General features: G+C 38.8%; 1 protein-coding gene across 3 annotated transcripts in view; it reads right to left on the reverse strand.

Moving 5' to 3' along the window:
• Nucleotides 1-24,266, reverse strand: part of SLC12A1 (solute carrier family 12 member 1) — an 89,562-nt gene that overhangs the window by 45,291 nt on the left and 20,005 nt on the right. For all 3 annotated transcript variants that reach the window (XM_084902283.1, XM_084902282.1, XM_084902281.1), the window contains 9 exons: nt 22,019-22,129; nt 20,023-20,134; nt 18,186-18,313; nt 11,693-11,777; nt 8,550-8,701; nt 7,294-7,401; nt 6,882-7,005; nt 5,092-5,193; nt 2,928-3,083 (listed from right to left, as the gene is read on the reverse strand). In XM_084902283.1, the coding sequence (XP_084758409.1) occupies nt 2,928-3,083; nt 5,092-5,193; nt 6,882-7,005; nt 7,294-7,401; nt 8,550-8,701; nt 11,693-11,777; nt 18,186-18,313; nt 20,023-20,134; nt 22,019-22,129 (1,078 nt within the window). The remainder of the gene's footprint in view (nt 1-2,927; nt 3,084-5,091; nt 5,194-6,881; nt 7,006-7,293; nt 7,402-8,549; nt 8,702-11,692; nt 11,778-18,185; nt 18,314-20,022; nt 20,135-22,018; nt 22,130-24,266) is intronic.

Here is a 24,266-nt window from a genome sequence, read left to right on the forward strand (position 1 = left end):
GTAAAAAACTTTTATAAGCGATTCCCTCCTATAATTTTCCCTGGCTGTGCCAGCAGTGTCGAGCGCACTGATTAGAGAACATTGTTAGAAAACATTAGAAAGAGCATTGTTCTTCTATGAGCATTTTGTGAATTCTTCAAAGTAAGACCTCTCTTTCCAACTAAAGATCAGATTTGAAGGCTTATATCCTCAAAATTCTGCTGGGTGGTGAGGCTGGGCAATAACCACACTGCAGACCATAGACTTGGGAAAATGATTGGCCTATCAATAAATTCAAGGGTTCTTCACAAATTCTTAAGCTGAATAAAAAGGGGCATTTGTATACACAGATAGTGTGTAACAATTTTTATATTTGAAATTATAGGACTAAATAGCTCAGTAATTCTTACTTCTGGGTGCCCATGAAGAGGGTATATCATTATTAGGATTTTAGTTTGGTCTTTTAGGACCTAATCTTCATAATAATGGAGATAAACACTACCATACTTCGCCTTTTTCTTGAAAAAATTAGATATTAGATGGATTATCTAATTTTTATAAGAGAAAGCCTCTGATGGAATATACAGAGTCACTCTGGATGGCAGACAGAGCCATCGCCCCAGCCTTGCTTTGAAGAGTCACAGAAATGGTGGGGGATCCTTATCTTCTGATAAAGAAGATTAAAATTGACTAAGTGTTGACTATGCACCAGGCATTTAACATACCTTAACTTAATTTATATTTATAAAAACCCTACTAGTCAATTGAATGTATATTAAAAAAAAGAACTTTGAAGCATATCTCACATTATATACAAAAATTAACTAAAAATGGATAAAAAACATAAGTTCAAAATTTAAAGCATTAAAATTTCTAGAAGTTTGTGACAACGGATTAGGGAAGAATATCTTGGTTAGAAGCAAAAAGCCAAACCATAAAAGAAAAAAAGTGATAAATTAAACTTTATGAAAATTAAAACTGTCTGCTCTTCAAAACAAACTATAAGAAAAATAAAAAATACAAGTCATAAACCTATAGGTAATATTTGAAAAACACATACTGTAAAAGATTTGCACCCAGAATTTATAAATAATGTTTGCAGCTGAATAATAAGAAAACATTTCCAAAAATGGGCAAAGGAATTAAAGAGACACTCAACCAAAGAAGATATATCAGTGGCAAATAAGGCATTCAAATTATTAGTCATTGGGAAAATGCAAGATAAGCCACAGTAAGATAGTACTTCACATCTATTAGAATGCTATTATTATTTTCTTAAATCAACTGACAATTCTAAGTGCTGACAAGGATATGGTACAAGTAGTATATTCATTTATTGCTGGTAAGAATGGAAAATAATACTACTGTGGAAAACACTTCGGCAGTTTCTTATAAAGTTAAATCTACACTTATTATATAATCAGAAATCTCACCCGTAGAGGAATGAAAACATAGGTCCACATATAATCCTGTGTGTGAATGTTTATAGAAGCTTTATATATAGTCACCCCCAAGCTGAAAACAACCCAATGACCATCAAATGGTGAATAGATTTTTTAAGACATTTGAGATATATTTACACAATGAAATACTACTCAGAAACAAAAGGAACAATTACTTATACACACATTCACATGGATGAATCTAAGAGCATTATGTCAAGTGAAAGGAAACATGCACAAAGGCTATAAAAAATAGATTTCATATCATATTCTCTAAAAGACCATATCCTGATTAAGACAGCAGTGGTTGCCAGAGATTAGGTTGTAGAGAAGATTGCCTACATAGAAGTGTCAAGAAACTTATAGAGATGATGGAAATGCCCTCTGTCTTGATTGTTGTGGTGGTTATGATTGTAGGTTTGTAAAAAATTATAGACCTTACGTGTAAAAGGGGTGAGTTGAAGCAAGTATCACTCAAGTTCATTGGTATTCCAATTGCAAAATACTTAACCCAAAGTAGGAAATTGTGAGAGAAACACTCCACCATCCAGTTTATAATGGATGCTATCCTTTCAAAACGTTCTCTTCAATTAGCTATCAAAAGGCAAAAGGCACATGAGCATTAACCTAACTCATCAAGGGCACTGTGATTATCTTGCTAGATTATCAAGATTTTTATGTCTCAGTTTGATTGTAAAGGAAAGAAATCATTAAAGCCACATTTCTATATAACTTCGATAAAGATGGATTTATTTGAACCCCAGAAGAATAAAAAAAAAAGGGTGAGTTTTTCCATATGTAAATATACCTGATAAAAACACATGAAGTAATAAGAATAAGCAACAAACAAGCCCCTCCAAGGTAGTTGCTACCTTCTCTGCTTTACTTGTGGAAGTAAGGGGATTGCGGGAGGTGGGGGGGAGGGCGGGGATGCGGATCCCCGAAACTGGATCGCAGTACCTGACTCTGTGGTCTCCAGCCTCTCCCATCTGCAGTCTATCCAATTCTCTCCTTTTCTCAGCAATTTGTTCATGTCACTTTCACTTTACTTTCAGTTTACTTACTTATATTAATTTATTATATTACATAGTTCATTGCTTATGTGTGAACTCCTTGAGGACAGGGACTATATCTTATTTATTAGCACATTAGAAAGTGATATAATGAGAAGCTTGTAGGGTTTGGTGTCATACACACAGTAGTTAACATGTCAGCTCCATCAGATACTGACCATTACCTTGGCAAATGGTCTACTCTTTGAGTTCCAGTTTCTTCATCTGTAAAATGGGTATAATAACACTTAACGTACAACATTATTGTGAGTGCATGATACATAATAGGTGCTCAACAAAGTTGCCTATTGTTATATTACATTATATTATTAATATCCATCAGACACATGGCACACTTAAGTACAAAGGAGCTGCTCACTACCTGGTTATTGAATTAAAGGGTAGTTAGAAACTGCTTTATAAACCCTCTCCTGTAGAGTCCTTCATATCTTACCTGGCTTCTTGTAGGTCACATAGATATAGAGGAAGAACTCAATGATGTAGGTGATAACAGCTGCCCACCAATTGATGACAAACATGACTGCACAGCACAAAACAGCTCCAAAAAGAGACACCCACATGTTGTAAATCCCATATGCAGGTCTCCATCCTGAAAATAGAAAACCAAATCTATGTGCACAAGAAAATCTACACTATCACCATCATGCCATTGCATATGATCAGAATACAAGCGACATGTTTCTTCCCAGCATAGAAAGAAGAATTAGGTCAAGTTTCCAACTCTGCTATTTGTTTTCTGTGATCTTGGATCCCTAGCCCATGGAGGTGTAATTACACCAAATAAGGATGCTGTGAAATACAGAAAAATGTGTCTCTCGTGGCCCCTCCTGACTCCCTGCATGTCCCCTGATTGTCTTTCCAAACTACAACACCTTGAGCACCTCACATCTAAGCCAGTAGGAGTTCACAGGAGGCAGGAGGGATGGAGAAGTGGGTCTTGTGCGGAGGGTGGAGGAATTCCTTGGTGGGCCAAGAAAGAGAAGGTTAAGACAATGGGCTTACTTTCCCATGAAGAAAGCAGAGCCGTCATCAAGTAAATCTATTTTCCTGCTAGCTCTTCCTTTACCCCCAGAGGAAGATGCTTGCCCTTTCAGAAATAATAATGAACGGGAGGAGAGGAAGGCATTTGTCTGCGATGTCTTCTTAAACCTGACACATTAATATGTTTTGGATTTGCAATGAGAATATTTCTCACGGCTCATATATGCAAGGGGGTTTCCCATGCTTTACTATTAGTTCCCTGAAATTAAAGAAGCTGGGAGACGGTGAGGTCAGGCTGGGGAAGCTCTGATGGGAGCGGTACATCTGGTCTCTGGGTGAAGTGCATTTTAACTTGCAGAGGCCAACACACAACGGAGAGTTCAGTCTTCTGGAGCAGTTTCCTAAATGGCCACCAGATGGATACAGCACTTTGAGAACATCACTGGGAATGCCCTTATTTTACAAGTCTGGCTGTGTGTGCATGTGTGTGCATGCACGTGTGTGTGTGTGTGTGTGTGTGTGTGTGTGTGTGTGTGCACGCGTGCGCGTGTGCATGCATGTATATGAAATACAGAGAGAGGTTTGGAGAGAAAAAAGAGAGGCGGGGGAGAGTCTCAATTTCCGGGTCTTTGTATTTATGTGTTCCCCTCTATGTGCTTTCTATTTTTCCTCTCTTTCTCTTTCCTTTTTTTCCTTTTCAATCTTTCCCCTGGCAACCTCTATTACTTTAAAAATGAGCATAACATGGCATGGAGGCACACCTTTCTATGATTTGCAGTATCCTCTGACTAGAACTTTCTGTTCTCTGCTTAAAAGAAGAGAACACAACAGGCACACAAAGTCCTCAGTGTTTTCTGGAGCCTAGTGGCCTTGGGTGGGTGAAGGCTCCCCTTCCATCCACCTTTTGTCTTACTGCAGCAGCTTTTTCAATTGTGGCAGGCCCTAAAACAGTGGCGATGTGTTTATGTCCCGGATGAAAGTCCTCATGGTGAGGAACTTTCTGAAGGTCAATAATGACAAGTCTCTGTTCTGGTGGGAAGGCAGGAGAAATCCTATTGGCCAATGGGAGCAAATTAGAGGTGATAAGTGACTAAGATGGTGGAAGATTCCCGGGTGTGAATTTTGCTCCACTTTAAGTCACAGTCTGGGAGCGCAGGGCTGTCAGCAGCTTCACTGCGAATCTGCATTGACTACTCTCAGCAGGTAATTATGGGAGCTACTCATCCTTCTCTTCTGCACAGTGGGCAGGAAACAAATTGATAGTAAGGAAGTTTCAAATATATACATTTATTCCACTTCTGTGGTCACTTTCACCGAGGAAATAAATAGTGATGTTTTTCTACCGCTGAAATAAATGTGGTTTCTCTTGCAATGAATAATTTATTGCCGCGGGAGAAAATTGACTTTACGGTTGGTCAGAAAGGCCACTGCTCAAATGATTCTTTTTCTATTGCCTAAGTTACCCCCCAACTCACCAAACAAAGTGGATTGCACTGCCCATGAGGATGTAAGGAAACAGATCAACACAAATTAAGCACTTTCACCGACTCGTTTCATTTCATTGACACTAACCATTGTTGGCTTAGGCTTATTTTAATTTTAGGAAGTCAACTTACCGGGGGATTTGGCGTAGGAGGCATGAAAGCAGGAGAAATTAATAAGGGCGTATGAGGCCAGGAAGAAGTTGGAGATGATGGGCGCGATGGTGTTCAGCTCCGCTGTGAACAAAGCAGAAAGGAACATGTACGTCTGAGTGATGAGACCAGGGGCTGAACAGCTGCTACAGCCTGGAAGCCTGACTATTTGGAGGCTGAAACCATAGCTAGCATCTGTCAAAGTTTCAGAAATTAGTGATTTTTCTTTGGGGCTGCATTCATTTTAAGACCTATTCTTAGCCAGAGCTTCTTTTCCATACAGTAAGAAGCAAGAAAACCTACCAATCTGAAAATAGGCAATCAAGACCCCTACTTACAAAAAATAAAAAAAATAAAAAAATTGAGTGGGAATGGGTAGAGGGTTCAGGGATTGGGCAGATGATAAGCCCCTGTGGCTATCCCAGGGGTTCTTTATCTGCTATGCACGCCCAGGCTCCGCAGGGTGCCAGATTAGTTAAATTCCAGAAATGCCTACTTGGAAATCTCTCTGCATGTACTCAACTTGCTCTCTCTGACTTTCAGAACGCCTGTTAGTTATTTCTAGAGAAATAAATTTGTAAAAAAAATGTTTTACCACTATAGCTAAACATCCAGTATGACTTAATCCTAGCTGAATTATTTATGTTGTGACAGAAGTAACTTAGAGATAGTCCTGTTTCTCTGAATGTCAGATGTCTATCAACCTCAGTGATGGAAATGCAGGGGGCAGCTGGGTGTGGCTCTAGAACATGGGGGCCAGCAGGGAGGTAGGCAAAAATAGCTAGCCCACACCTGGAAGCTAATCTGCCTTGTTCTAAAAGAGTGATTTTTAATTTACACAATTTTTAAAACTTTGCTTATTTGACCACTTAAATGCAGTAAAGGGCAATGATTCGAAGTCTTAACGCTTAAACTATAGAACTGAAACATCTCTACAGAATTACTTTTTTATTTAGTTTTTTTAAAATCTAACAAACCTTGTTACCTTGTAACAAATATCTTCAACCTCGTGGGAATCTTGTAAGGATTCATGAATTACAGCCACTTCCTGAGTTTATGTGCTAAGGAGGAGCCCTCAGCCTTTGGCATCTCTGTGCTGAGAAAGGCTCCGCCCATCTATGCATAGCTACCCTCATCCCTGCCGCTTGCTTCTTTTCCTCTGAGCTCACCAGCAAAAGTGATGCCTCAGGGAGCCGTGAGGAATGTGCAGGTTACATTGATGCCTGTGCCTCTCCAAGATTATGTAGCTGTTTCTATAGTGTCTAGGGACCAGGAGATGAGATTAAATCTAGTCTATGTGGTTCTCAAATTTTAGTGGTCTAATGAGTCTCTTGAGGAAATTGTAAAAATGCAGATTCCTTGTCACCAGAGATTTTGAATCTAACTTCTGACACAGGTGGTCAACGGACAGCATTTGAGAACAGACTCTTTGACTGTCCTGCTAGCTTCCGAGCTAGATGATGTAAAGACTAGTGGCAGCTGGGGGAGGCTCTGGGGTTAGACAATAACGGGCAGGTTGGGGGATGGATTCAGTTACATTTGGGTGGATGAATTTCCAACACCCAGATTCAAAGAGATGAACGTTCGAAGCCCAACTCAAATCTTTTAAGGCCCTCTTCCCTCAAAGTTTTCTCATTTCCCTCTTAGACAGACTCCTCTATTCCCCAATGGAATATTGAGCATAAAGCAGGTAACTTTTCAAACCGAAAGGAAAACCTTATGAGTAGCAGAAGAGTTATTTGGCTTTGGGTAAGAACAAGAACACTACTAACCAATAAGAATGAATGCCATGGCTATCACAAAAGTGAGGATGTATCCTCTCAGCGGCTCGTTGTTCTTCCCATATCCTTTCGCAAAGAACTGCAGGGCTTTGTAGATGTTGTCCTTGCATAGAGCCTAATGGAAAGAAGAGGAGAAACTCATCATTTATATCTATGTGCCGTCGTTTTCCCTGGGTGATTCAGACAAGAAGACTGGGCAAAAGATGGAGTGATACACAACATGAGGTACAAGTTAACACCGAGGTTCATCATTCTTGATATTATTTGATAGCATTTGAGCCAGATGCAAACATTAAAGTGTTTCAGCAAATGATGGAAAATGATTGCCGGTGAGAATGAATCTTTCAGGTTGATCCATGTTCAGCGGCAACCGCAGTGGGGAGAAACACATGCTCTGTATCACCTGGAACACTTTGGGAGCGCTGACAAGGGAGGCCAGGGCCGAGGAGAGTGTTGCAGAAAAGATGCCAGCTGTGATAAGGGGGCCGAACCCTGACACCATGCTCATGACCTTGAGAAGAGAAGTTCAAGTCAGGAAACTCATCCAATGGACAATAAAAACAAACAAATGGACAAGCAAATACATAAAAACAGCCATATCTTTATTCAAATGCTTTCCTTTCCACTTTTTGTGTTTTGAAATTTCTTTAATAAGCTAATTGCTTCTAAGCAGATTTCTCCATCTCCTGCTCATTTCATTCTCCAGTTGTTTTCAAGGTGGAAATGGCCTTTTTGTTGATTATAAAAATAATAAATGCTCACTACCATACATCCAGAAGGTACTGGGAAGAATAAAGAAAGAGGTTTCAAGGGTTTTGACAGCATTTGCCCCCTCTGTCCTTTGTGTATTTCCCTCATTATGGGAAATTCTATCTCACAGAAAGTGGTGTTTTAATAAGGTTTGGGGACGGACTCAACTGTTTACCAGACCTTTGAGGCATTAGTCTTTCTTGGTCTTCCTGTGCCTAGAGGCTTTATAAACCTTTGCTTTTTCTGTGCTCATTAATAACAATTTTAGATCTTAGACATGAAGAGAATCTGTCCATTTAAATCATATTTTGGAATAATGACTTCAGCTGAGTTAATTTCTCTTTGTTGGTTGTTAAAATAGATGAATGAAGCCTTCATGACAAATTTGCTTCTCCTTCTGCTCACTCATTGTTTAGACAAATTAATATGTTTCAAGTCTTACAGTTTTCCCAACTTCCCTCGTCTCTCCCCCTCATCTATCCCCTCCCCTGTGCCGCCTCTCTGCCACTCACGGTTTCCCTGTTGGCCTTGTCTTCCAGGACCACCAGAGAGGCTGTTCCTAAGCCAAAGCCTGTGCAGAAAATGCATTCCATGGTAACTAATCTGTCTCTCCTCCCCACCATGAACTCTTGCACAATTGACTGGAAGGTACGCAATGTCGGGAGGTGATCCTTCCCTGGCAGTGCAATTCACACAAGTACCTCTTCTCTCTGACCACAGTAAATGTAACCCCCGGATTTGCCACATGTATGCCTGTATGTTTCCCTTCCCTCTCACACCAATTGTCCTGTGCAGAATTCGAATCAATCACTAATCAATCAGTTGCAGGGTCAGAAGTGTCATTATACATGAGGTTATCAAAATGAAAACAACAGCAGTCAACATTGTTATAATTACTGCAGCTCGAACCTGGAAATTGTTCATCAGTCCATACTGACATGGTTCATGTTGACATCTTGAGAAGTCATAGCCCAGCCCACAGGCTGCTGAACCATTGCAGTTCATCCCAGAAATGATGGTGTCATTCATGTTCCCAGTGGCATCTCGGACCACACAGGCCCCTGGGGAAACAACAGTGGCTTGTCATTTCTTTAGATCTGTAAGAGTTCTCTTTCCTTAGGGGTTTCTTCTGAAAACATACTTTGTTTTTCATTTGAGCAGGTGCATTGACTATCCTGTCATCATTGCCAATGCTTCCTGGGACATGGTGCCTGAGGATTCCCATCCTCTGAAGCCTGGGGCACCCCCTGTGTCTAACACGCTGCCACTTCCGTCACCTTGGGTGATTTCAGTCCTAGCTCTTACTTGTCTCTGTAAGACCATTGTGGGTTGAAATTCCTTACTTTCTGATCCTTTAAAATGCAAAAGCAGTGCTACACTCAATTCAGATTTCTGGCTTAGTGTTATTGGTTTGGTGTTTTTCAAATAGGATTTATTGTCTCATTTGTGAGAGAACCAAAGGATGGCATTATTGAATTCTAGTAATTAAGAGAACCAAGCCCTTGTTTTCAACTAATGTTATTCCTTGCATACTATTTTAAACAGTTACAATTATACTTGACTGGAGGCTTGGTGCACGACATTCATGCATGGGGGGCGAAGGCGGTTCCCTTAGACTGGCCTGTGCCCTCTTGGGGAGCAGGCCTAAGCTGGCAGGCAGACATCCCCCAAGGGGTCTTCAGCACAGGCAGGAGTGGCTCCCACCACTGCTGCTGTGCTCACCAATGGTAAGCCTGGCTTTTGGCTGGTGGTGCTCCCCCTGTGGGAGCTCACTAACCACCAGGGAGCAGCTCCTGTGTTGAGCATCTGCTCCCTGTTGGTCAGTGCCTGTCATAGTGACTGGTCATTCTGCGGTTCAATCAATTTGCATGTTAACTTTTTATTATATAGGATATACAATTTTAATCGTTTAAATAATAAAATGTTTGGGGATAAAAATATTAAGATTTCTTAGTTAATAGTAATGGTCAAAGAATATTCTATCAAATATTTACCTCAGTTTATTCCATTTTTTTCATACATTTATTTTCTATTATAAATATTCTACAAACATCTTTATGCATGTATTTTTTTTTGTATCTTAACATATTTCTCTAGGATAGATTCTCAGAATTGGAGTTATAAACTTTTTAAAGATCCTTAATATATATATTTTAATTGTCAATATTCCCTATGAATTTCTCTAACTATAATCTGACATTATGTATTTAATAAGGTTATTGAAATATGTGAACATAGGTGTGAAACATAAACAAACTTTTCTGAACTACCTGAAGGATAAACACTGATGCTGACCAGCAAAACTGTTCTTTTTTGCTTTTCAAACTCCAGCCAGGGTAAATTCTCACTCTTTGCGAATAACTGTAAGAGAGGTCCTGTGGTAGGTAAGGTCTAATGGGAACCCTGGGCAATCCATAGTCTTTAAATCCAGGAAAGACTTAATAATCATAGAATCTGCAAGTTGAAAGAACCACTTAAAATAGTCAGTGCAGAGATGTTTTTTAATATAGTGGTCTGCCAGCTTGGCATAAACACTTGAAATTATGGGTGCTGGTTATCAAGAATGATCCATCCCAGATTTTACTTCATTGCATTGTTTATTTATATTGAGCTGACTTTTCTAAATCATGTATTTTGACTTCTGCATAATAGAACTCCCCAAATTCCCATGAAGCCAAGCCATGAACCATTATTTTCACTAATGACAAGCCATGGACCCATGACTATCCTTCTCCTATTCTGGGAAAAGTATAGAAACACAGATTTTCCATCCAACAGGAGCAAAAACTAAAAGAATCTTTGAAATTAGGTCTGTAACTTTATTTATTCCTTTATTTTTACTTGGTGTGAGAAAGAAAACCATTTGGGAAATTTAACTTTGAGTGATTTCAATATATTTAAAAATATGTTGATTTACTAAATCATTGGAATAAAATCTCTTTACATGTAACTAAGCTTGGAAATGCCACAATAATGCCATTAATAACATTATCCAATTTCCTCCATTAAAAAGCAGTGAGAGAAACAAGCAACTAAGTGAATTATTTTGCTTTTTTTCTTTAGAAACCAAACTCAGGACATATGTATTTCCCAATTTGCTCCATAGTAAACAGAGGGTGACCGAGATATGCCTTTTGGTAAAATTATCCTCCAGATTCCCATAATGATCCAGCCTGGAGCTGTATTCCCTAGTGAGCAGAGAAAATAGTTTTCTTCTCTGAATGTTCTACACTCTTTCCTCTCTAATAATTACATACAAGTGAAGTGACCCCGACCAGGAGGAGGTGTGACTGCAGGCAGCAGGTAAAACAAGAGTCAGCTTAGGAATAGCAGGTGAATCCACATATTTTCTGCTCATTGGGTAACTGCTGGCAGCTGGGTCTTATTCTGATTTCCTGCTGATCAGCGGCAGGAACTTTTCCATAGTAAGGACAGTAAGTGCACGGAGGGGACACAATCATTAGTTCTATATTTTTCATAATTTCCTAAGGCTTTTGATGTTTGCTTTGTTTTGTTTTGCATCTGGCTTCTTTTCTCTTTCGCTGTCCCCCACCTGCCTTAGGGCAAGGGAGTGGGTGCTGGCAGGGATGGCTTCCTTGGCAGTAGGAATCTTATCATCTAGAGCAGGGGTCTTCAAACTACGGCCCGCGAGCCACATGCGGCCCGCAGAGGAGTCTGATCCGGCCCGCCAGGTTTTTTGGGCAGTGAGCACAGCCGAGGTGTTACAGTAGGAATTAGTAGTTCATATAGTCCGGCCCTCCAGCTCTCTGAGGGACCGTGATCTGGCCCCCACTTTAAAAAGTTTGAGGACCCCTGATCTAGAGTAGAGAAATGGGACCCTTTGTGTTCAATTAAATTGACCAATCTGATTACTTCTACCCTATCCCTGACCCAGCAACACCTGGCTTACAGTTTCATTGCATTCAAACCTCCAGTATCTAACAAGGGAATTAAAATGGTTGTCTTCTTGAAAATATGATACTTAAGTTCTATTGAAAATCCACTAGACGTGACAATCCATCAGATACCAACATCGGAGACCTACAACTTACCTACACAAATAGCAACTCCTATGTAGGCGACAGTGGTGATGAAAATGGCCAGCATGGTTCCTCTGGGGATGGCATCTTGGGGATCCTTTAAAAAATAACGTGAAGGTACAAGGAGACAGGGTGGAATAAGAAACAGAGATCAGTTGGAGTTATTTCTGTATTTTCAATTTTTTAGGCTTCTCTTCCTGAGGCAAGTACTCAAGAAAAGTTCAAGCTAATAGCAAAATGGTGAGCCCAAGTTTTTTTTTGGGATAAAGATAATGTCCTGAGAGTGAATGAAAAAATCTGCAGAATTCTGCACTGAAAAGAAGAGATCTCTAACTGTCCAGGAGGGAGCTATTATAGAAAAGTATACCAGTTAGTTCACTCACTAATGCCTCTCTGTCTCCTTTATCTCCTGTGAATTCCATGCAAATTCATAAAACCTGAAATTATTAGGAGAAATATCCAACCATACCCAGCAGATTGGCAATATAGCTCTGTGTGTTTGTTTTATACTAAGCTTAAGCTTGCCTTAAAAAAAAAAATCACTTTTGACTGAGCACAAAGGTTGATCTGCTAAATTCTCCAATCCCTTAAATTTCCCCTTTGGAATCTAACTCAGCAATGACTGCACTGGGGATATTTAATTTCCAGAAGCAGGCATGAATAAAGAGGCAAATTTAAGTTTCTACCAGAAATGGGCTTTTCTCTTGCTTATAAGTGTATAAAAATTCACTGAGCTGAACTCACATCACGTATAATATACCATTTTATATCCTATTTGCAGGGACTAACTCATATCATAATCAATTTCAAGTAGCGTAACTTCCAAATAATTGAATTCAACTTAACGGGGATTATTAAATAGAGATTCTAATATAGTTATTGATTGTACAGGACAGTGCCTGGCATACAGTAGGAGTCAATAAATATTGAATTGAGGGAAGCATAGTCTCAATAGGTATTCATTCCCCCACCAGAGGGCACGAGACTCATCAATACAAATAAGAAATCAATGCAGTTAAAGAAAAAGTGTGGTTTATTTTGTTTTTTATCTTAAATCCACTGATCAAAACCACCAGAAAGGTAAACTACTGGTGACTATAGACTCAACCTGACAGCTGCATAATCAAGCCAGTCTGGAGGAAGCCATACCGATGGAGTCACTCTGTGGTCATTAATTCCTTCCCACTCTTCCAGGAATGTATCCACACATGGTTTGTCCAATACAATGATTTTCAACCTTCTTTACCTCACTGCACACATACATACACTAATTACTAAAATTCTGTGGCACACCACAAAATAATTATTTTGCCAGTTTGCAAAAAAAAAAAAAAAATATATATATATATATATATATATATATATATATATATATATATATATATATATAATTTTGATTCATTCATACTGGACAGCTATTGTGCTGGCTATTGGCATTTTTTTATTTGATAATCTAAGGGGAAAGAGGCAGTGCCCCTGACAAAAATAGTCAGGTACTGCATGCTTTAAGTGTTTCTGTGGCACACGGGTGAAAATTGCTGGTCCAGTACATATATGTGCAACCGCTTCCTTCCAGGCTATTGTCTCCCCAAGTGGATGTGGCAGTGTGTGCAACTGAGCAGCACATGGAGGGAAGAAGACAATCGTGGCTGAAGTGAGCCTCACTCAATCTCCTAATTCAAGTTACATTTCAAAATTTCTTATTGATTAAGGACTTCTTGGGATCTGAGTGAAATGTGAAGAACAGATTTAAATGGGAAGACATAAAATATATGGAAGGATAGGAGGTGTGAAGATGGAAGGCAGTCTTGTACTTAAAACACAGAAACTTAGATTTTACTTAGAACTGTCTGCTACAAGTTCTAAAATTACTTATTTAGAATTTACGTGAGGGTCAAACTGACCTGATATAAATCAGAACGCCAATATCTTAATGTATGATCATATGTTCACATTGTCTGGCCTATAGCTGCATTTCCCCCACAGGGCTCAGGACTTTGACAAATGCTTAGTTTTCCTTCTCATTGTTAGTTTCCATCCCCCAGTGATAAACCTAAATCTAACTTTCCTTCACCTTATTTATTTATTTATTTATTTATTTATTTATGTGCCCAGTGACCAGAATGGCAGAATGACTAGTGACTATGATTCGCACTGAAGTAGCCAACTGGCCTGATCCGGGCCACCAGCCCGCCTGGCCAGCCCCTGATCAGCCCCTAACACCCCAATCAGGGGCTGGGCAGGCTGGCCAACTGCCCAAAGCCCCTCCCCCCCTGCCAGCTGGGCTCAATGGGCCCCATCAGGGTGGGTTGGCTGGATCCCATCCATGCATGAATTCGTGCACTAGGCCTCTAGTAGATACATATTTTGGATTTCTGCTTTTGTAGTATGTCAACCTTATCCTAATCTTGCATCTCTGAAAGTGCATCTTAACTGTCTTGATTAGACTTGGGTATCTCCCAGGCACATATTTACAGATTATCAATGAGTATGTTAATAAATAGAAGGTTCAGGAAGGAACTTCATGCCAACTCTCATTAACTGCCATCTTTAGAAGAATGCTGGGTTGTGAGCAGAGGTAGCATCTTACATATTCTCATAGTGTGAAAAATAAATGTTTACTAAGTCCATGATGTTTTGATTATTTTAAATTTCAGAGAGAAATATGTACTTATGTTTCCTTGCCACTTCCCAATATGCTGTCACCTCTCATCCTTAACATGCTTGACCACTCTGGCTTTTGATCATGTAAGGATAAGAGAAATATTACTTCTCAAAGCATTATTCTCCCTTGGCTTTTGGGATCCCACTTTGTCTTGAGTTCTCCTATGTCTGAGGCAGCTTTTTCTCTTCCTTCTTCAAGGACTCCTTCTCCACCATCAATACTTTGAATGTTGTTTCCCTGGTGCTGCCTTGTTTTCTCCTCTCCTCCCTTTTGCACAGACCAGGATGAACTCATGCATGCCATGGCTTCCAGTCTTGCTCTAGCTCAGTGGTTGGCAAACTCATTAGTCAACAGAGCCAAACATCAACAGTACAACAATTGAAATTTCTTTTGAGAGCCAAAATTTTTTAAACTTAAACTTCTTCTAATGCCACTTCTTCAAAATAGATTCGCCCAGGCCGTGGTATTTTGTGGAAGAGCCACATCAAAGAGGCCAAAGAGCCCCATGTGGCTGCAAGCCTCTGTCTGCCAATCATGGCTCTAGCTCCTTTCTAGAGCTCCAAACGCAAAAAAATGAAAAGGGTGTTTTATTTTACTATATTTTGCAGTAAAAAAACACAAACATTATACATCACAGCCAGTGTACACATACAGAATTTTCCTCAAACAATTCTTTACTGAAAATGCTGTCTTCTGATTATTTTCACATCAGTGCTGTAAAATAATAAAATACAATAGATACATACCCAGAAACCTCCAATCTGATATCCTTCGACCTTTTCAACCTCAATGGCCAAATATGAGCTTCTTTTTTTCTCATCTCTTACACCATGCAATCAATTCAGTAGGTTGCACCAGCATGAAATGAACACTCTATTGTATTTTATTCTATTACAGCACTGATGTGAAAATAATCAGAACACAGAATTTGCAGTAAAGAATTGTTTGAGGAAAATTCTGTATGTGTACACTGGCTGTGATGTATAATGTTTGTGGGTTGGTTTTTTTTTTTTTTTACCACAAAATATAGTGAAATAAAATATCCTTTTCATTTCCTCTTCTAACTCTAATAAAAGCTGACCCTTTTGATCCATATTCTCTGCCATAGCCTTAATTCAAGGCCATGTCATCTGTTGCCCAGACTTCTGCGATATCTTCTAATTGATCTTTTGCCTCTAGTCTCCCTACTATCAGTCTCCTTCTCTCCCGCTCCTGCCTCCAGCACACTATCCATCCTTCACAATCTGATAGCAGGCTCTCTAAAACATATATCTAATCTTTATCTAACTTCCTTAGTGTCTCTAGCTAGTTTTGAGATAATATCCAAACTCTATTGTCTGTAGTTTAAAGGACTTCTGAGTTCTATTTACTAGATGGTATAAATGAGGGTATATACTGAAAGTTAAGCTAAATAGTAAAATCACCAAAGTATTTTTAAATAGAAAGGAAAAAAAAACAAACACGTTTTTATAGCAATGCTATTACCACTTGTGCCCTAAAAATCATAAGATAGCCTCTTTATTTCCTTCACATGCAAAATCAAACTTAGTGATTTCTCAGTACAGATTGATAGATAAGTAAAAATCTTTACTAATACAGCATCCCTAACTTAAGTTAGCATTTACCTCAGGAGTAAGAGATTGTAAGTTTTGCCTTTTTAGGTAGTGATCTTTTTTAGTTTTTTTGCTTACTCTCAGAGTGCCCAGGATACAGAGAAGGCCCTTTATAAATGTTTATTAATATACTGATGCAAATATTTTCCTTGTGTGCCCTGTTCTGCAGGTAAACTAATTCCCATAAGTAGCATCTATCTCTGTGCCTTCTTGTGTTCCATTCCTTCTGTTTTGATTGTCCCTCTCTTCTTGTTCTATTAATGAAGTCTTTGAAATCTAGATTGAATGTCCTTCCTCTGAAAGTCTTCCTTCACTTCTTTAGGGACAGCAACTACTGTTTCTTTTACCTTGCATGTGATCTGTTTTCGCTTTTTAGGACTCAGAGTAATTATGTCTCCCCCTTAGACCACGAGCTCCTTCCTGCAGGGAAGGACTGAGGTCTCTGCTTCCCCGGTGCCTGGTGTAAGTAGGCTCAGTAAGTGTTGGCTGAGCTGAACTGACTACTAAGCATTCAATAGAAAACTTATTTTAAAGGAGTCTGAGAAAAGCAAGGAGTCTTTCATTCAAATGTATACATGCAGTTTATAGAAGCTTAAATCAGTGGCATCTGATACTTTTCCAAATCTGAGAAACTTGAAGCTCAACATCCACAGCTAAGTTTCATGAAGCAGTGATATTTACCACTTGAATAATTTTGAGCAACTTTATGTTTCTGAGCCTCAGCTTAATCCTTTTTTATGCCATATTTCTGCTCAAAAATTTACCGAGGCACTGTGGTCCTTAAATATAACAAATCCTAAAGCCTTTATTCATTCACTCAATAAATATTTATGGAAGCTTTACTAGCTCTGAGGTTACAGCAATGAACAAAACCAAAGGCAAAACCTCACTTTCATGGAGTTATATCCTAGGGCAAGCACCTCTCACTTGGTCTCTCCCACAGCTTCTCCTTATCTTATAAGGTTATCCAGCATCATGAGAGCTTTTCCAGTTGAGATGTGTGAGATCCTTTCTGGTCCGAGTTTTCCCCTTGCCTGACTGTTCTTTTGTTTCTCTGCCTATGGTACATTTTCTTACCAATAGTCAATACTCAGCCTTTGCTTTCAGTTTACACTTAGGTGTTACTGCCAGAGAAAATATTTTATTTTCCAATCCATTTGGCAGTGCCTATGGTTTTCACTTATGCATATCTCTTGATGGCTCTTGCAAACATTTCCTATTTTCCAAAGTAGGTTATAAATTTCTTAAGGTAAAATCTGTACCTTCTACTTTATGTATGGATGGGGAGATACTGTTTATTGTCTCCAAATATTCTTTCTCACCTTCTTCTTTTTACCCTAGAACCCGCTAAAATGTTATCTGGACTCATGGCATCCCAGCTCGACACATCTGCCAGTCTTCTTTACGAGGAAAGGTCTCAGACTAAATGCTGGCCAATGGAATGTCAGCAGAAGTGATACATTGAAGGTCTAGGAATTGCTTGTCCTCTGCTTCCTATTCCTCTTCCGATGGACTGCAATGTGATCTGGGAAATGATCAGTAATTTTTGACCTTGCAGATGAGGGCAATCCTCAAGGGAATGGTAAAATAGGGAGGTCATTTGTTCCTGTGCTACTTTTTGCAGCAGATCTTTCTTACTCCACTAAGTGGCTATGAGTTCAAATTTGTATTCACTAAAAAAAACTTCTATCTTGTTTAAATCAAAATTAATGGTCTTTTATCCAACATTCAAGCCTTATCCTAACAAATACAATGCTCCTTACAGTAGTTAACATAGAAAATATGAGTGTTTGGATAAATACCAATTAAACAAGTGTATGTATCCCTAAATTTTATATCAGCATTCAGCAATAAAGTAATTTGTCTTTGTTTCTTGTTTGTTTTTCTTAAATGTTCCATGTTCTTACACATTATGTGTTTAAAAGAGAAAGTGGTGGTTCTGATAGTTTTTTTTTTTTTTTCACTGCACTGTATTTATTTTGTTGGAAATGTGACACATGCTCTACTCTGCCTTTTGATATCACTGAAAAAGACTTTGGAAGGACAACCAAAAATAGGATAGTTTGGCACTTAAAGATAATTGAATAATCAGGGAACCTTACAGAAATGTTATGGTTTGAAAGCTGTAGAGAAACATGGTCACTATCGAGATCTCTGTAGCTCTTTGTGCTGCCCACCAACTGCACCACCACCTCCAGGGACTACAAAAACAGAGCAAATAACATACCTCCAAGTCTCCTGAGATATTGGCACCTGCAAGAATCCCAGTGGCTGCTGGGAAAAAAATGGCAAAGACCGAGAAGAAACCTTCTCCTTTTGTGAAGCTTGGCCCAAAGTTTTCTGCAAATATTGATGCTGCGACACAAATAATGAGAAAATTATTATTAGACATTCTTCACAGAGTAGGAGATAAAGTGACCTTTGGCTTCTATAGCCCTAAATGCAAATGAGTTCCTATCATCTAAATGAAATGAACTGAACGATGTTGGTGTGCTCCTGATGAACCTCATGGTAATATTTGTCAAAGGTCACATACATATCACAAAATTTTAGATCTCTAGAACAGAGCTCTGCAATTTTTAAAATATTTTTTAAATTCTTTATTGATCAAGTTATTACATATGTGTCCTTTTCCCTCCATTGCCCCCCTAGACTCCCCCTCCCATGCTCTCATCCCTCCTAGTGTCTATGTTCATTGGTTACATATGCATGCATGCAAGTCCTTTGGTCCTTTGGTTGATCTCTCACTCTTCCCCCCACTCTCCCTTGCCTTCCCTCTAAGGTTTGATGCTTCTCTGTCTCTGGATATGTTTTTGTTCATCAATTTATGTTGTTCATTATATTCCACAAATAAGTGAGATCATGTGATATTTATCTTTTTCTACTGACTTATTTTGCTTAGAAAATTGAGAAATGAAGAAATGAAGAATTCTCTCATGGTCAAATATACCACATACATACACTCTTCTATACATATACAACTAATTCTCACATGCTTAAATACCTTAATCAACACACTGCTTTTCTATGCCTTTTTTAAAACTGCAAAATCTTGTGGGGGGGACTACCTTACAATTTTGCTGTTAATATTCTCACCTACTCATCCCTTGCTGAGATTGAATTTTAAATCTTTATATCAAATTATTAATACTATTGCTTCAGGTTGTCATCAATGAAAAGGAAATAATCTAGAAGAAGAGGAAAGGAAGCAAAAAAAGAATGAAAAATGTGAACAAAAGAATCTGGAATAATGCAAACATAAGGAAAGAAAATTTATAGCATCAGAAAAAATACAGCAAGAGGTGGAAGGAGGGAAAAGAGTAACAAGGAAAATGATGTTAACATGCAAAGCAAACAAGACAATCCTTATAAAAAGAATCAGAAAGAAAGAGATGATATCATATAAAAAGGAAATGAATACTGACAAGTGAGCAAATGAAGGAAAATCTTTGTAAAATCTCAGCAGTGGCTCCATGAGTAAGCTAGAGTGGGAAGCTAGGAAAGAGTGGATCTGAGGGGTAGAAGAGGGGAGAGAAGTCAGTCAAATTCCATGCTCAGTGACACTATCTCAAGATGCTACAGAAAGTAACTCCTACAGTCTTTTATGCCTAAAAACCTAACAGGCAATCCTATTAAAAACTATGATGCAAAGAAGTCTAGCAGAGGGGAAAAAAAAAAGAATGTTTTTTTCTTCAGTGCTCTCAGTGGTTTAACCAATGGTCTGAGCTTCCTCCTCCTTCTTTGCATGTGCATTCTGCTTCTATTCTTCTGACAGCAACAAGCTGTCTAGCACCTGAAGGTTTTTAAGACACTTTCACAGCCACAATCTTACTTGATTTTTAAAAATCCCCTCAGGAAGTTGTTATTATCAGCTTATCTGAAAATCTGAGACCCAAACATGTTAGGTGAGTTAGCCAACTCACGCTGGCTCTCCTGAATCCAACCTTCGGCTCTCCCCTGGATCACAAGGAGATTCCAAGGATGGAGTGGCAGTTACAGGGATGCCGATGGAGGTGAGCAAAGGAGAGCTATTTATTGCAAAGCAACTCATTTGCCAACTGTACCTTGGTAGTTAAAGAAACCTCTGGACTTCTTCTCATTGTTGGATGGGATGACTGTTCCAATGAAGAAGTTTGCAATAGCAATAAGAAGAATGATCAGAAGGATCACTTGAGCCTGGAATGGCACAGTAAAAGGAGGCCAAAATAGATTTATTTAACAATTTCATGCAAAAACATGAAAGTTATGTTCCCCTGACAAAAGACTCTATCTCATTATTCCAGGTGAGACTTTACTGCCCAGAGTAGTTAATAGATTCTAATGGAATGATATCTCAATAAGCCTTATTTTACCTGAGCATACATATTATACTTTCAATGGGCATATGTGTTTGGACACTAGAAAGTGACATTACAAGAACATTCTAAGTAGTGTGTAGGTAACTTACTGCAGTGTCCTCAGGAATGTAAGTGAAACCTAAATTTTTAACATTAATATTAATAGAGCTTATTTCTTTTTTTAGGCAGAGCACCATGGATTCCTCCCATCTCCAGTGCTAACTGCAGAAGTACAAGAACACAGAATGACTCATAGAATTCCCTGGACACTTAGTGTATTTGATGTTGGGCTGCCAATGTGTTCCCAGAACAAGCAGCCTGCAAAGCTGACCAGCCAAATTGTCTATTTTTGGTTTCCCATACATTTCATGGTGTTTATTGACTTGGCATTTCCACACGCTGTTCCCTCTGCTAAGAAGGCACTTCTCTTTGCAGAACTTTTTCCTTCTCATCCTTTCAGTCCTAGTTACCTCCTCAGATAGGCTTTTCTTGACTACTGGATCTAAATCAATAATAGCTAACATTCGCCAAGGGTTTACAATATAACAGCTGCAAATTTAACTTTATCAGTATTCTTTCAAAAGTAGGTAGTATTATCAATATGTAAAGATAAAAAGAAACTGAGTCATGAAAATAAATTAAACAACTTACTAAGGGTCATATGGTTGTAAACTAGATTTGAATCTAGGCATTTTAACAGCAGAACTTTAATTTCTACCCTCTATTATTATGAAACTATATCATTGCCCTCAGGGAATAAAGCCATTGAAAGTGGGTTTCCCATTATTTTCTATCTCAGTGCCCTGCTTATTGCCTTCATAGTACTTTTAGAATTTGCCACGTTATGTGTACTTGTTATCTCCTTTATTACTCAGATCCTCATGACCATGTACTCAACTAGGGTAGAAATTGTGCCTGTTTTATTCAGGGCTGAATATCCAGTGCCTAGCAGAATGCTCAGGACAAATACTTAATCGTTTTTTGTTTAATATGTGAACGCATAATCCATACATAAGTGCCATGTAGGAGTGTTTCCTATTGCTTTCTATAGATGGAAGGCTTTGGCCATCTTTTCATAGCCGATGAGCACCAGTAGTCTCGTTACTTATCTCTAAGTATATAAGTTCAGTTTCTATTCGACCAGTCACTGTATAGTTACAAAGCATTCAGAAAACAAGCTCCCCATCATTGAGAAGTTTACTAACTGTTTTACTACTTTTTATATTCAGGGATTGTCAAGTTCCAAGGCTTGTGATGCCCTCTAATTTGCTACTGAAGTACCAGATTTCAGAGAATGATCATTTCTGTCTCTATTACCTTCTTTCAACACATTTGCCATTTAATTTGAGTTTCAGCACCCACAACCACCTTGAAAGGGGCTACTAGGGGTGTGATGGAGAAACGCATGCTGCCAGCATGTACCATTGCTATGATCATAAGGGGATCTGAGCATGAAGATGGCACCAACCGTGGTAGTTGTATCACTGTGATGATACATAAAGAAGGACAAAGACATGATCTGATCATGTCACATGTGAGCTGTGAGTCATGACCACCTGGATGTAGTGCTTGGAGGGCTTAGTGTTCCACCTAGGCCTAACATGCAACTTTCCCATAGCAAGTAATAACAGTAATTCTTTTTAAATATGGGCCTCCTTCTGTCCCTGCAATTTGCTCCAGGCCTGACCATCGGTTGTTGACAACCTCATTTTGTGAAATTCACCTTTGCTTCCCATTCCATTCCAGCCACTGAAATTCCTAAAAGAATCACCACTGTGATTGAGCCTATGATCCGGATATCATTGGTTGGATCCACCATCATTGAATCACTCTCCTGGGGGGGGAAAAAATCACAAAAAATAGTTAGAGATGGAGTTTTTATTCCCCCCCCCCCCCGCTTGTGTATTTATTGTATTATTTAACAGTAAGATGAGATACTATACACTACTGTCTGGGGCCATACAGGATGATGGAAAAATGAAGTGCTCGTGAATTTGAGAAGATAAAGAACCAAACATTGCCGAAACCGGTTTGGCTCAATGGATAGAGCGTCAGCTTGGGGACTGAAAGGTCCCGGGTTCGATTCCAGTCAAGGGCATGTACCTTGGTTGTGAGCATATCCCCAGAAGGGGGTGTGCAAGAGGCAGCTGATTGATGACTCTCTCTCATCGATGTTTCTAACTCTCTCTCTCTCTCTCTCCCTTACTTTCTGTATAAAATAAATAAAATATATTTGAAACAAAACAAAACAAAAAAAACACACACCAAACATTATTCTTTTTAGGATAATAGGCCTTTGATAGCCAAAGTTAGGAGTTGGACATTCTAGAGATTCATTCTAATTACAGCTTTAGAAGCTATTAAAGCAATAAGTAAAAGTATGTGTAGATACACATATCCTGTATTGTTTCAGAAGAATGGCTAGTTATTTTTGTGTGTCAGAGAAATTCTAGAGGAATGAAAATGAGTGTTTTCCAAAGTGTATATTGGAATATAAGTTTTATTTAATCAAAAAACAAACTATACTCTTTTGAAGAGAGCATACCTTATGAACTGTATGACTCAATCATTTATTTATCTAATTTTTAAATAAATATACTGTTACCAATTAAATTCAATGAATGCTATCACTACCACAGAAAGAGGACTAGAAGTTAGGTAACATACAGCTAATTCATATGCACACACATATACCACCTAGATGGAGCCTAGTTTTCTGCAGTGGGTTATTCTAATGTTTTAACTTCCTTTCTGTTTGTAAACCTATAATAATAATAGTAATACAGTAGTCCCCCTACCCTTATCTGTGGTTTCCCTCTGCATAGTTTCGGTTACCCATGGCCAACCATGGTCCAAAAGTATTAAATGGAAAATTCCAGAAATAAATGATTCATAAGCTTTAAATTAAGTGCTGTACTGAGTAGCATGATGAAATCTTATGCTGTCTGCTCTGTCCCACTTAGGATGTGAATCATCCCTTTGTCCAGTGTGTTCATGCCTGCCTGTCAGTCACGCAGTAGTCTTCTAGGTTATCAGATCAACTATCATGATATCTTGGTGCTTGTGTTCAAGTAGCCTATTCTAGTTAATGGTTTCACGGTGCAAGGGTAGTGGTGCTGGCAATTCGGATATGCCAAAGTCAAAGTCGTAGAGAGCTTCCTTTAAGTGAGAAGGTGACTACAGTACAATAAGGTATTTTGAAAGAGACCACATTCATATAATGTTTATTATAAGGTATTCTTAGAATTTTTCTATTTTATTGAGTTATTGTGGTTAATCTCTTGTGCTTAATTTATAAATTAAACTTTATCATAGTTATATATAGGAAGCATAGAATATGTAAGGTTTAGTGCTGTCTACAGTTTCAGGCATCTACTAAAGGGCTTAGGACAGACCCTCAGTGAAGAGGGTGAGAATACTGTATTACTGCTGCTAATAATACCCATTATATATTATTTCATTTTATCTGTACCACATTTCTATGAAATGCATAGAAGAGTATTAGTCCATGTTAAATATTTTGAAAACAAGATTCAGATGAATAGAGGGATTGGTCCAACAGCCGGTAAATGTGAGAGTCAGGATTTTAAGTCAGATTTGTGTTTGTTTTTTTTCATCCTCACCAGAGGATAAATTTCCATTGATTCTTAGAGAGTGAAAGAGAGAGGGAAAGAGTGAAATAGTGATATGAGAGAAACACATCGATTGGTTGCCTCCTGTATAAGTCCTGACCAGGGCCTGGACTGGGGTGGAGCCTGCAATGGAGGCATGTGCCCTTGCCCAGAGTCTGACCCGGGACACTTCAGTCCGCAGGCCAATGCTCTGGTTTAGTTAGTTTTAATGTCAAGCCTAGGGCTCCTTCAACTATATCAAAGTTCCACATTCTACAGAATAAATCTATTTCTTCTCATCTTGCCATAATAATATGCCCTAGTACCCTGAAAAAGCAAATTAAGCCAAATTATCTTGCT

The sequence above is a fragment of the Pipistrellus hanaki genome (assembly GCF_964339955.1).
Source record: "Pipistrellus hanaki genome assembly, chromosome: 1".
Taxonomy (NCBI): domain Eukaryota; kingdom Metazoa; phylum Chordata; class Mammalia; order Chiroptera; family Vespertilionidae; genus Pipistrellus; species Pipistrellus hanaki.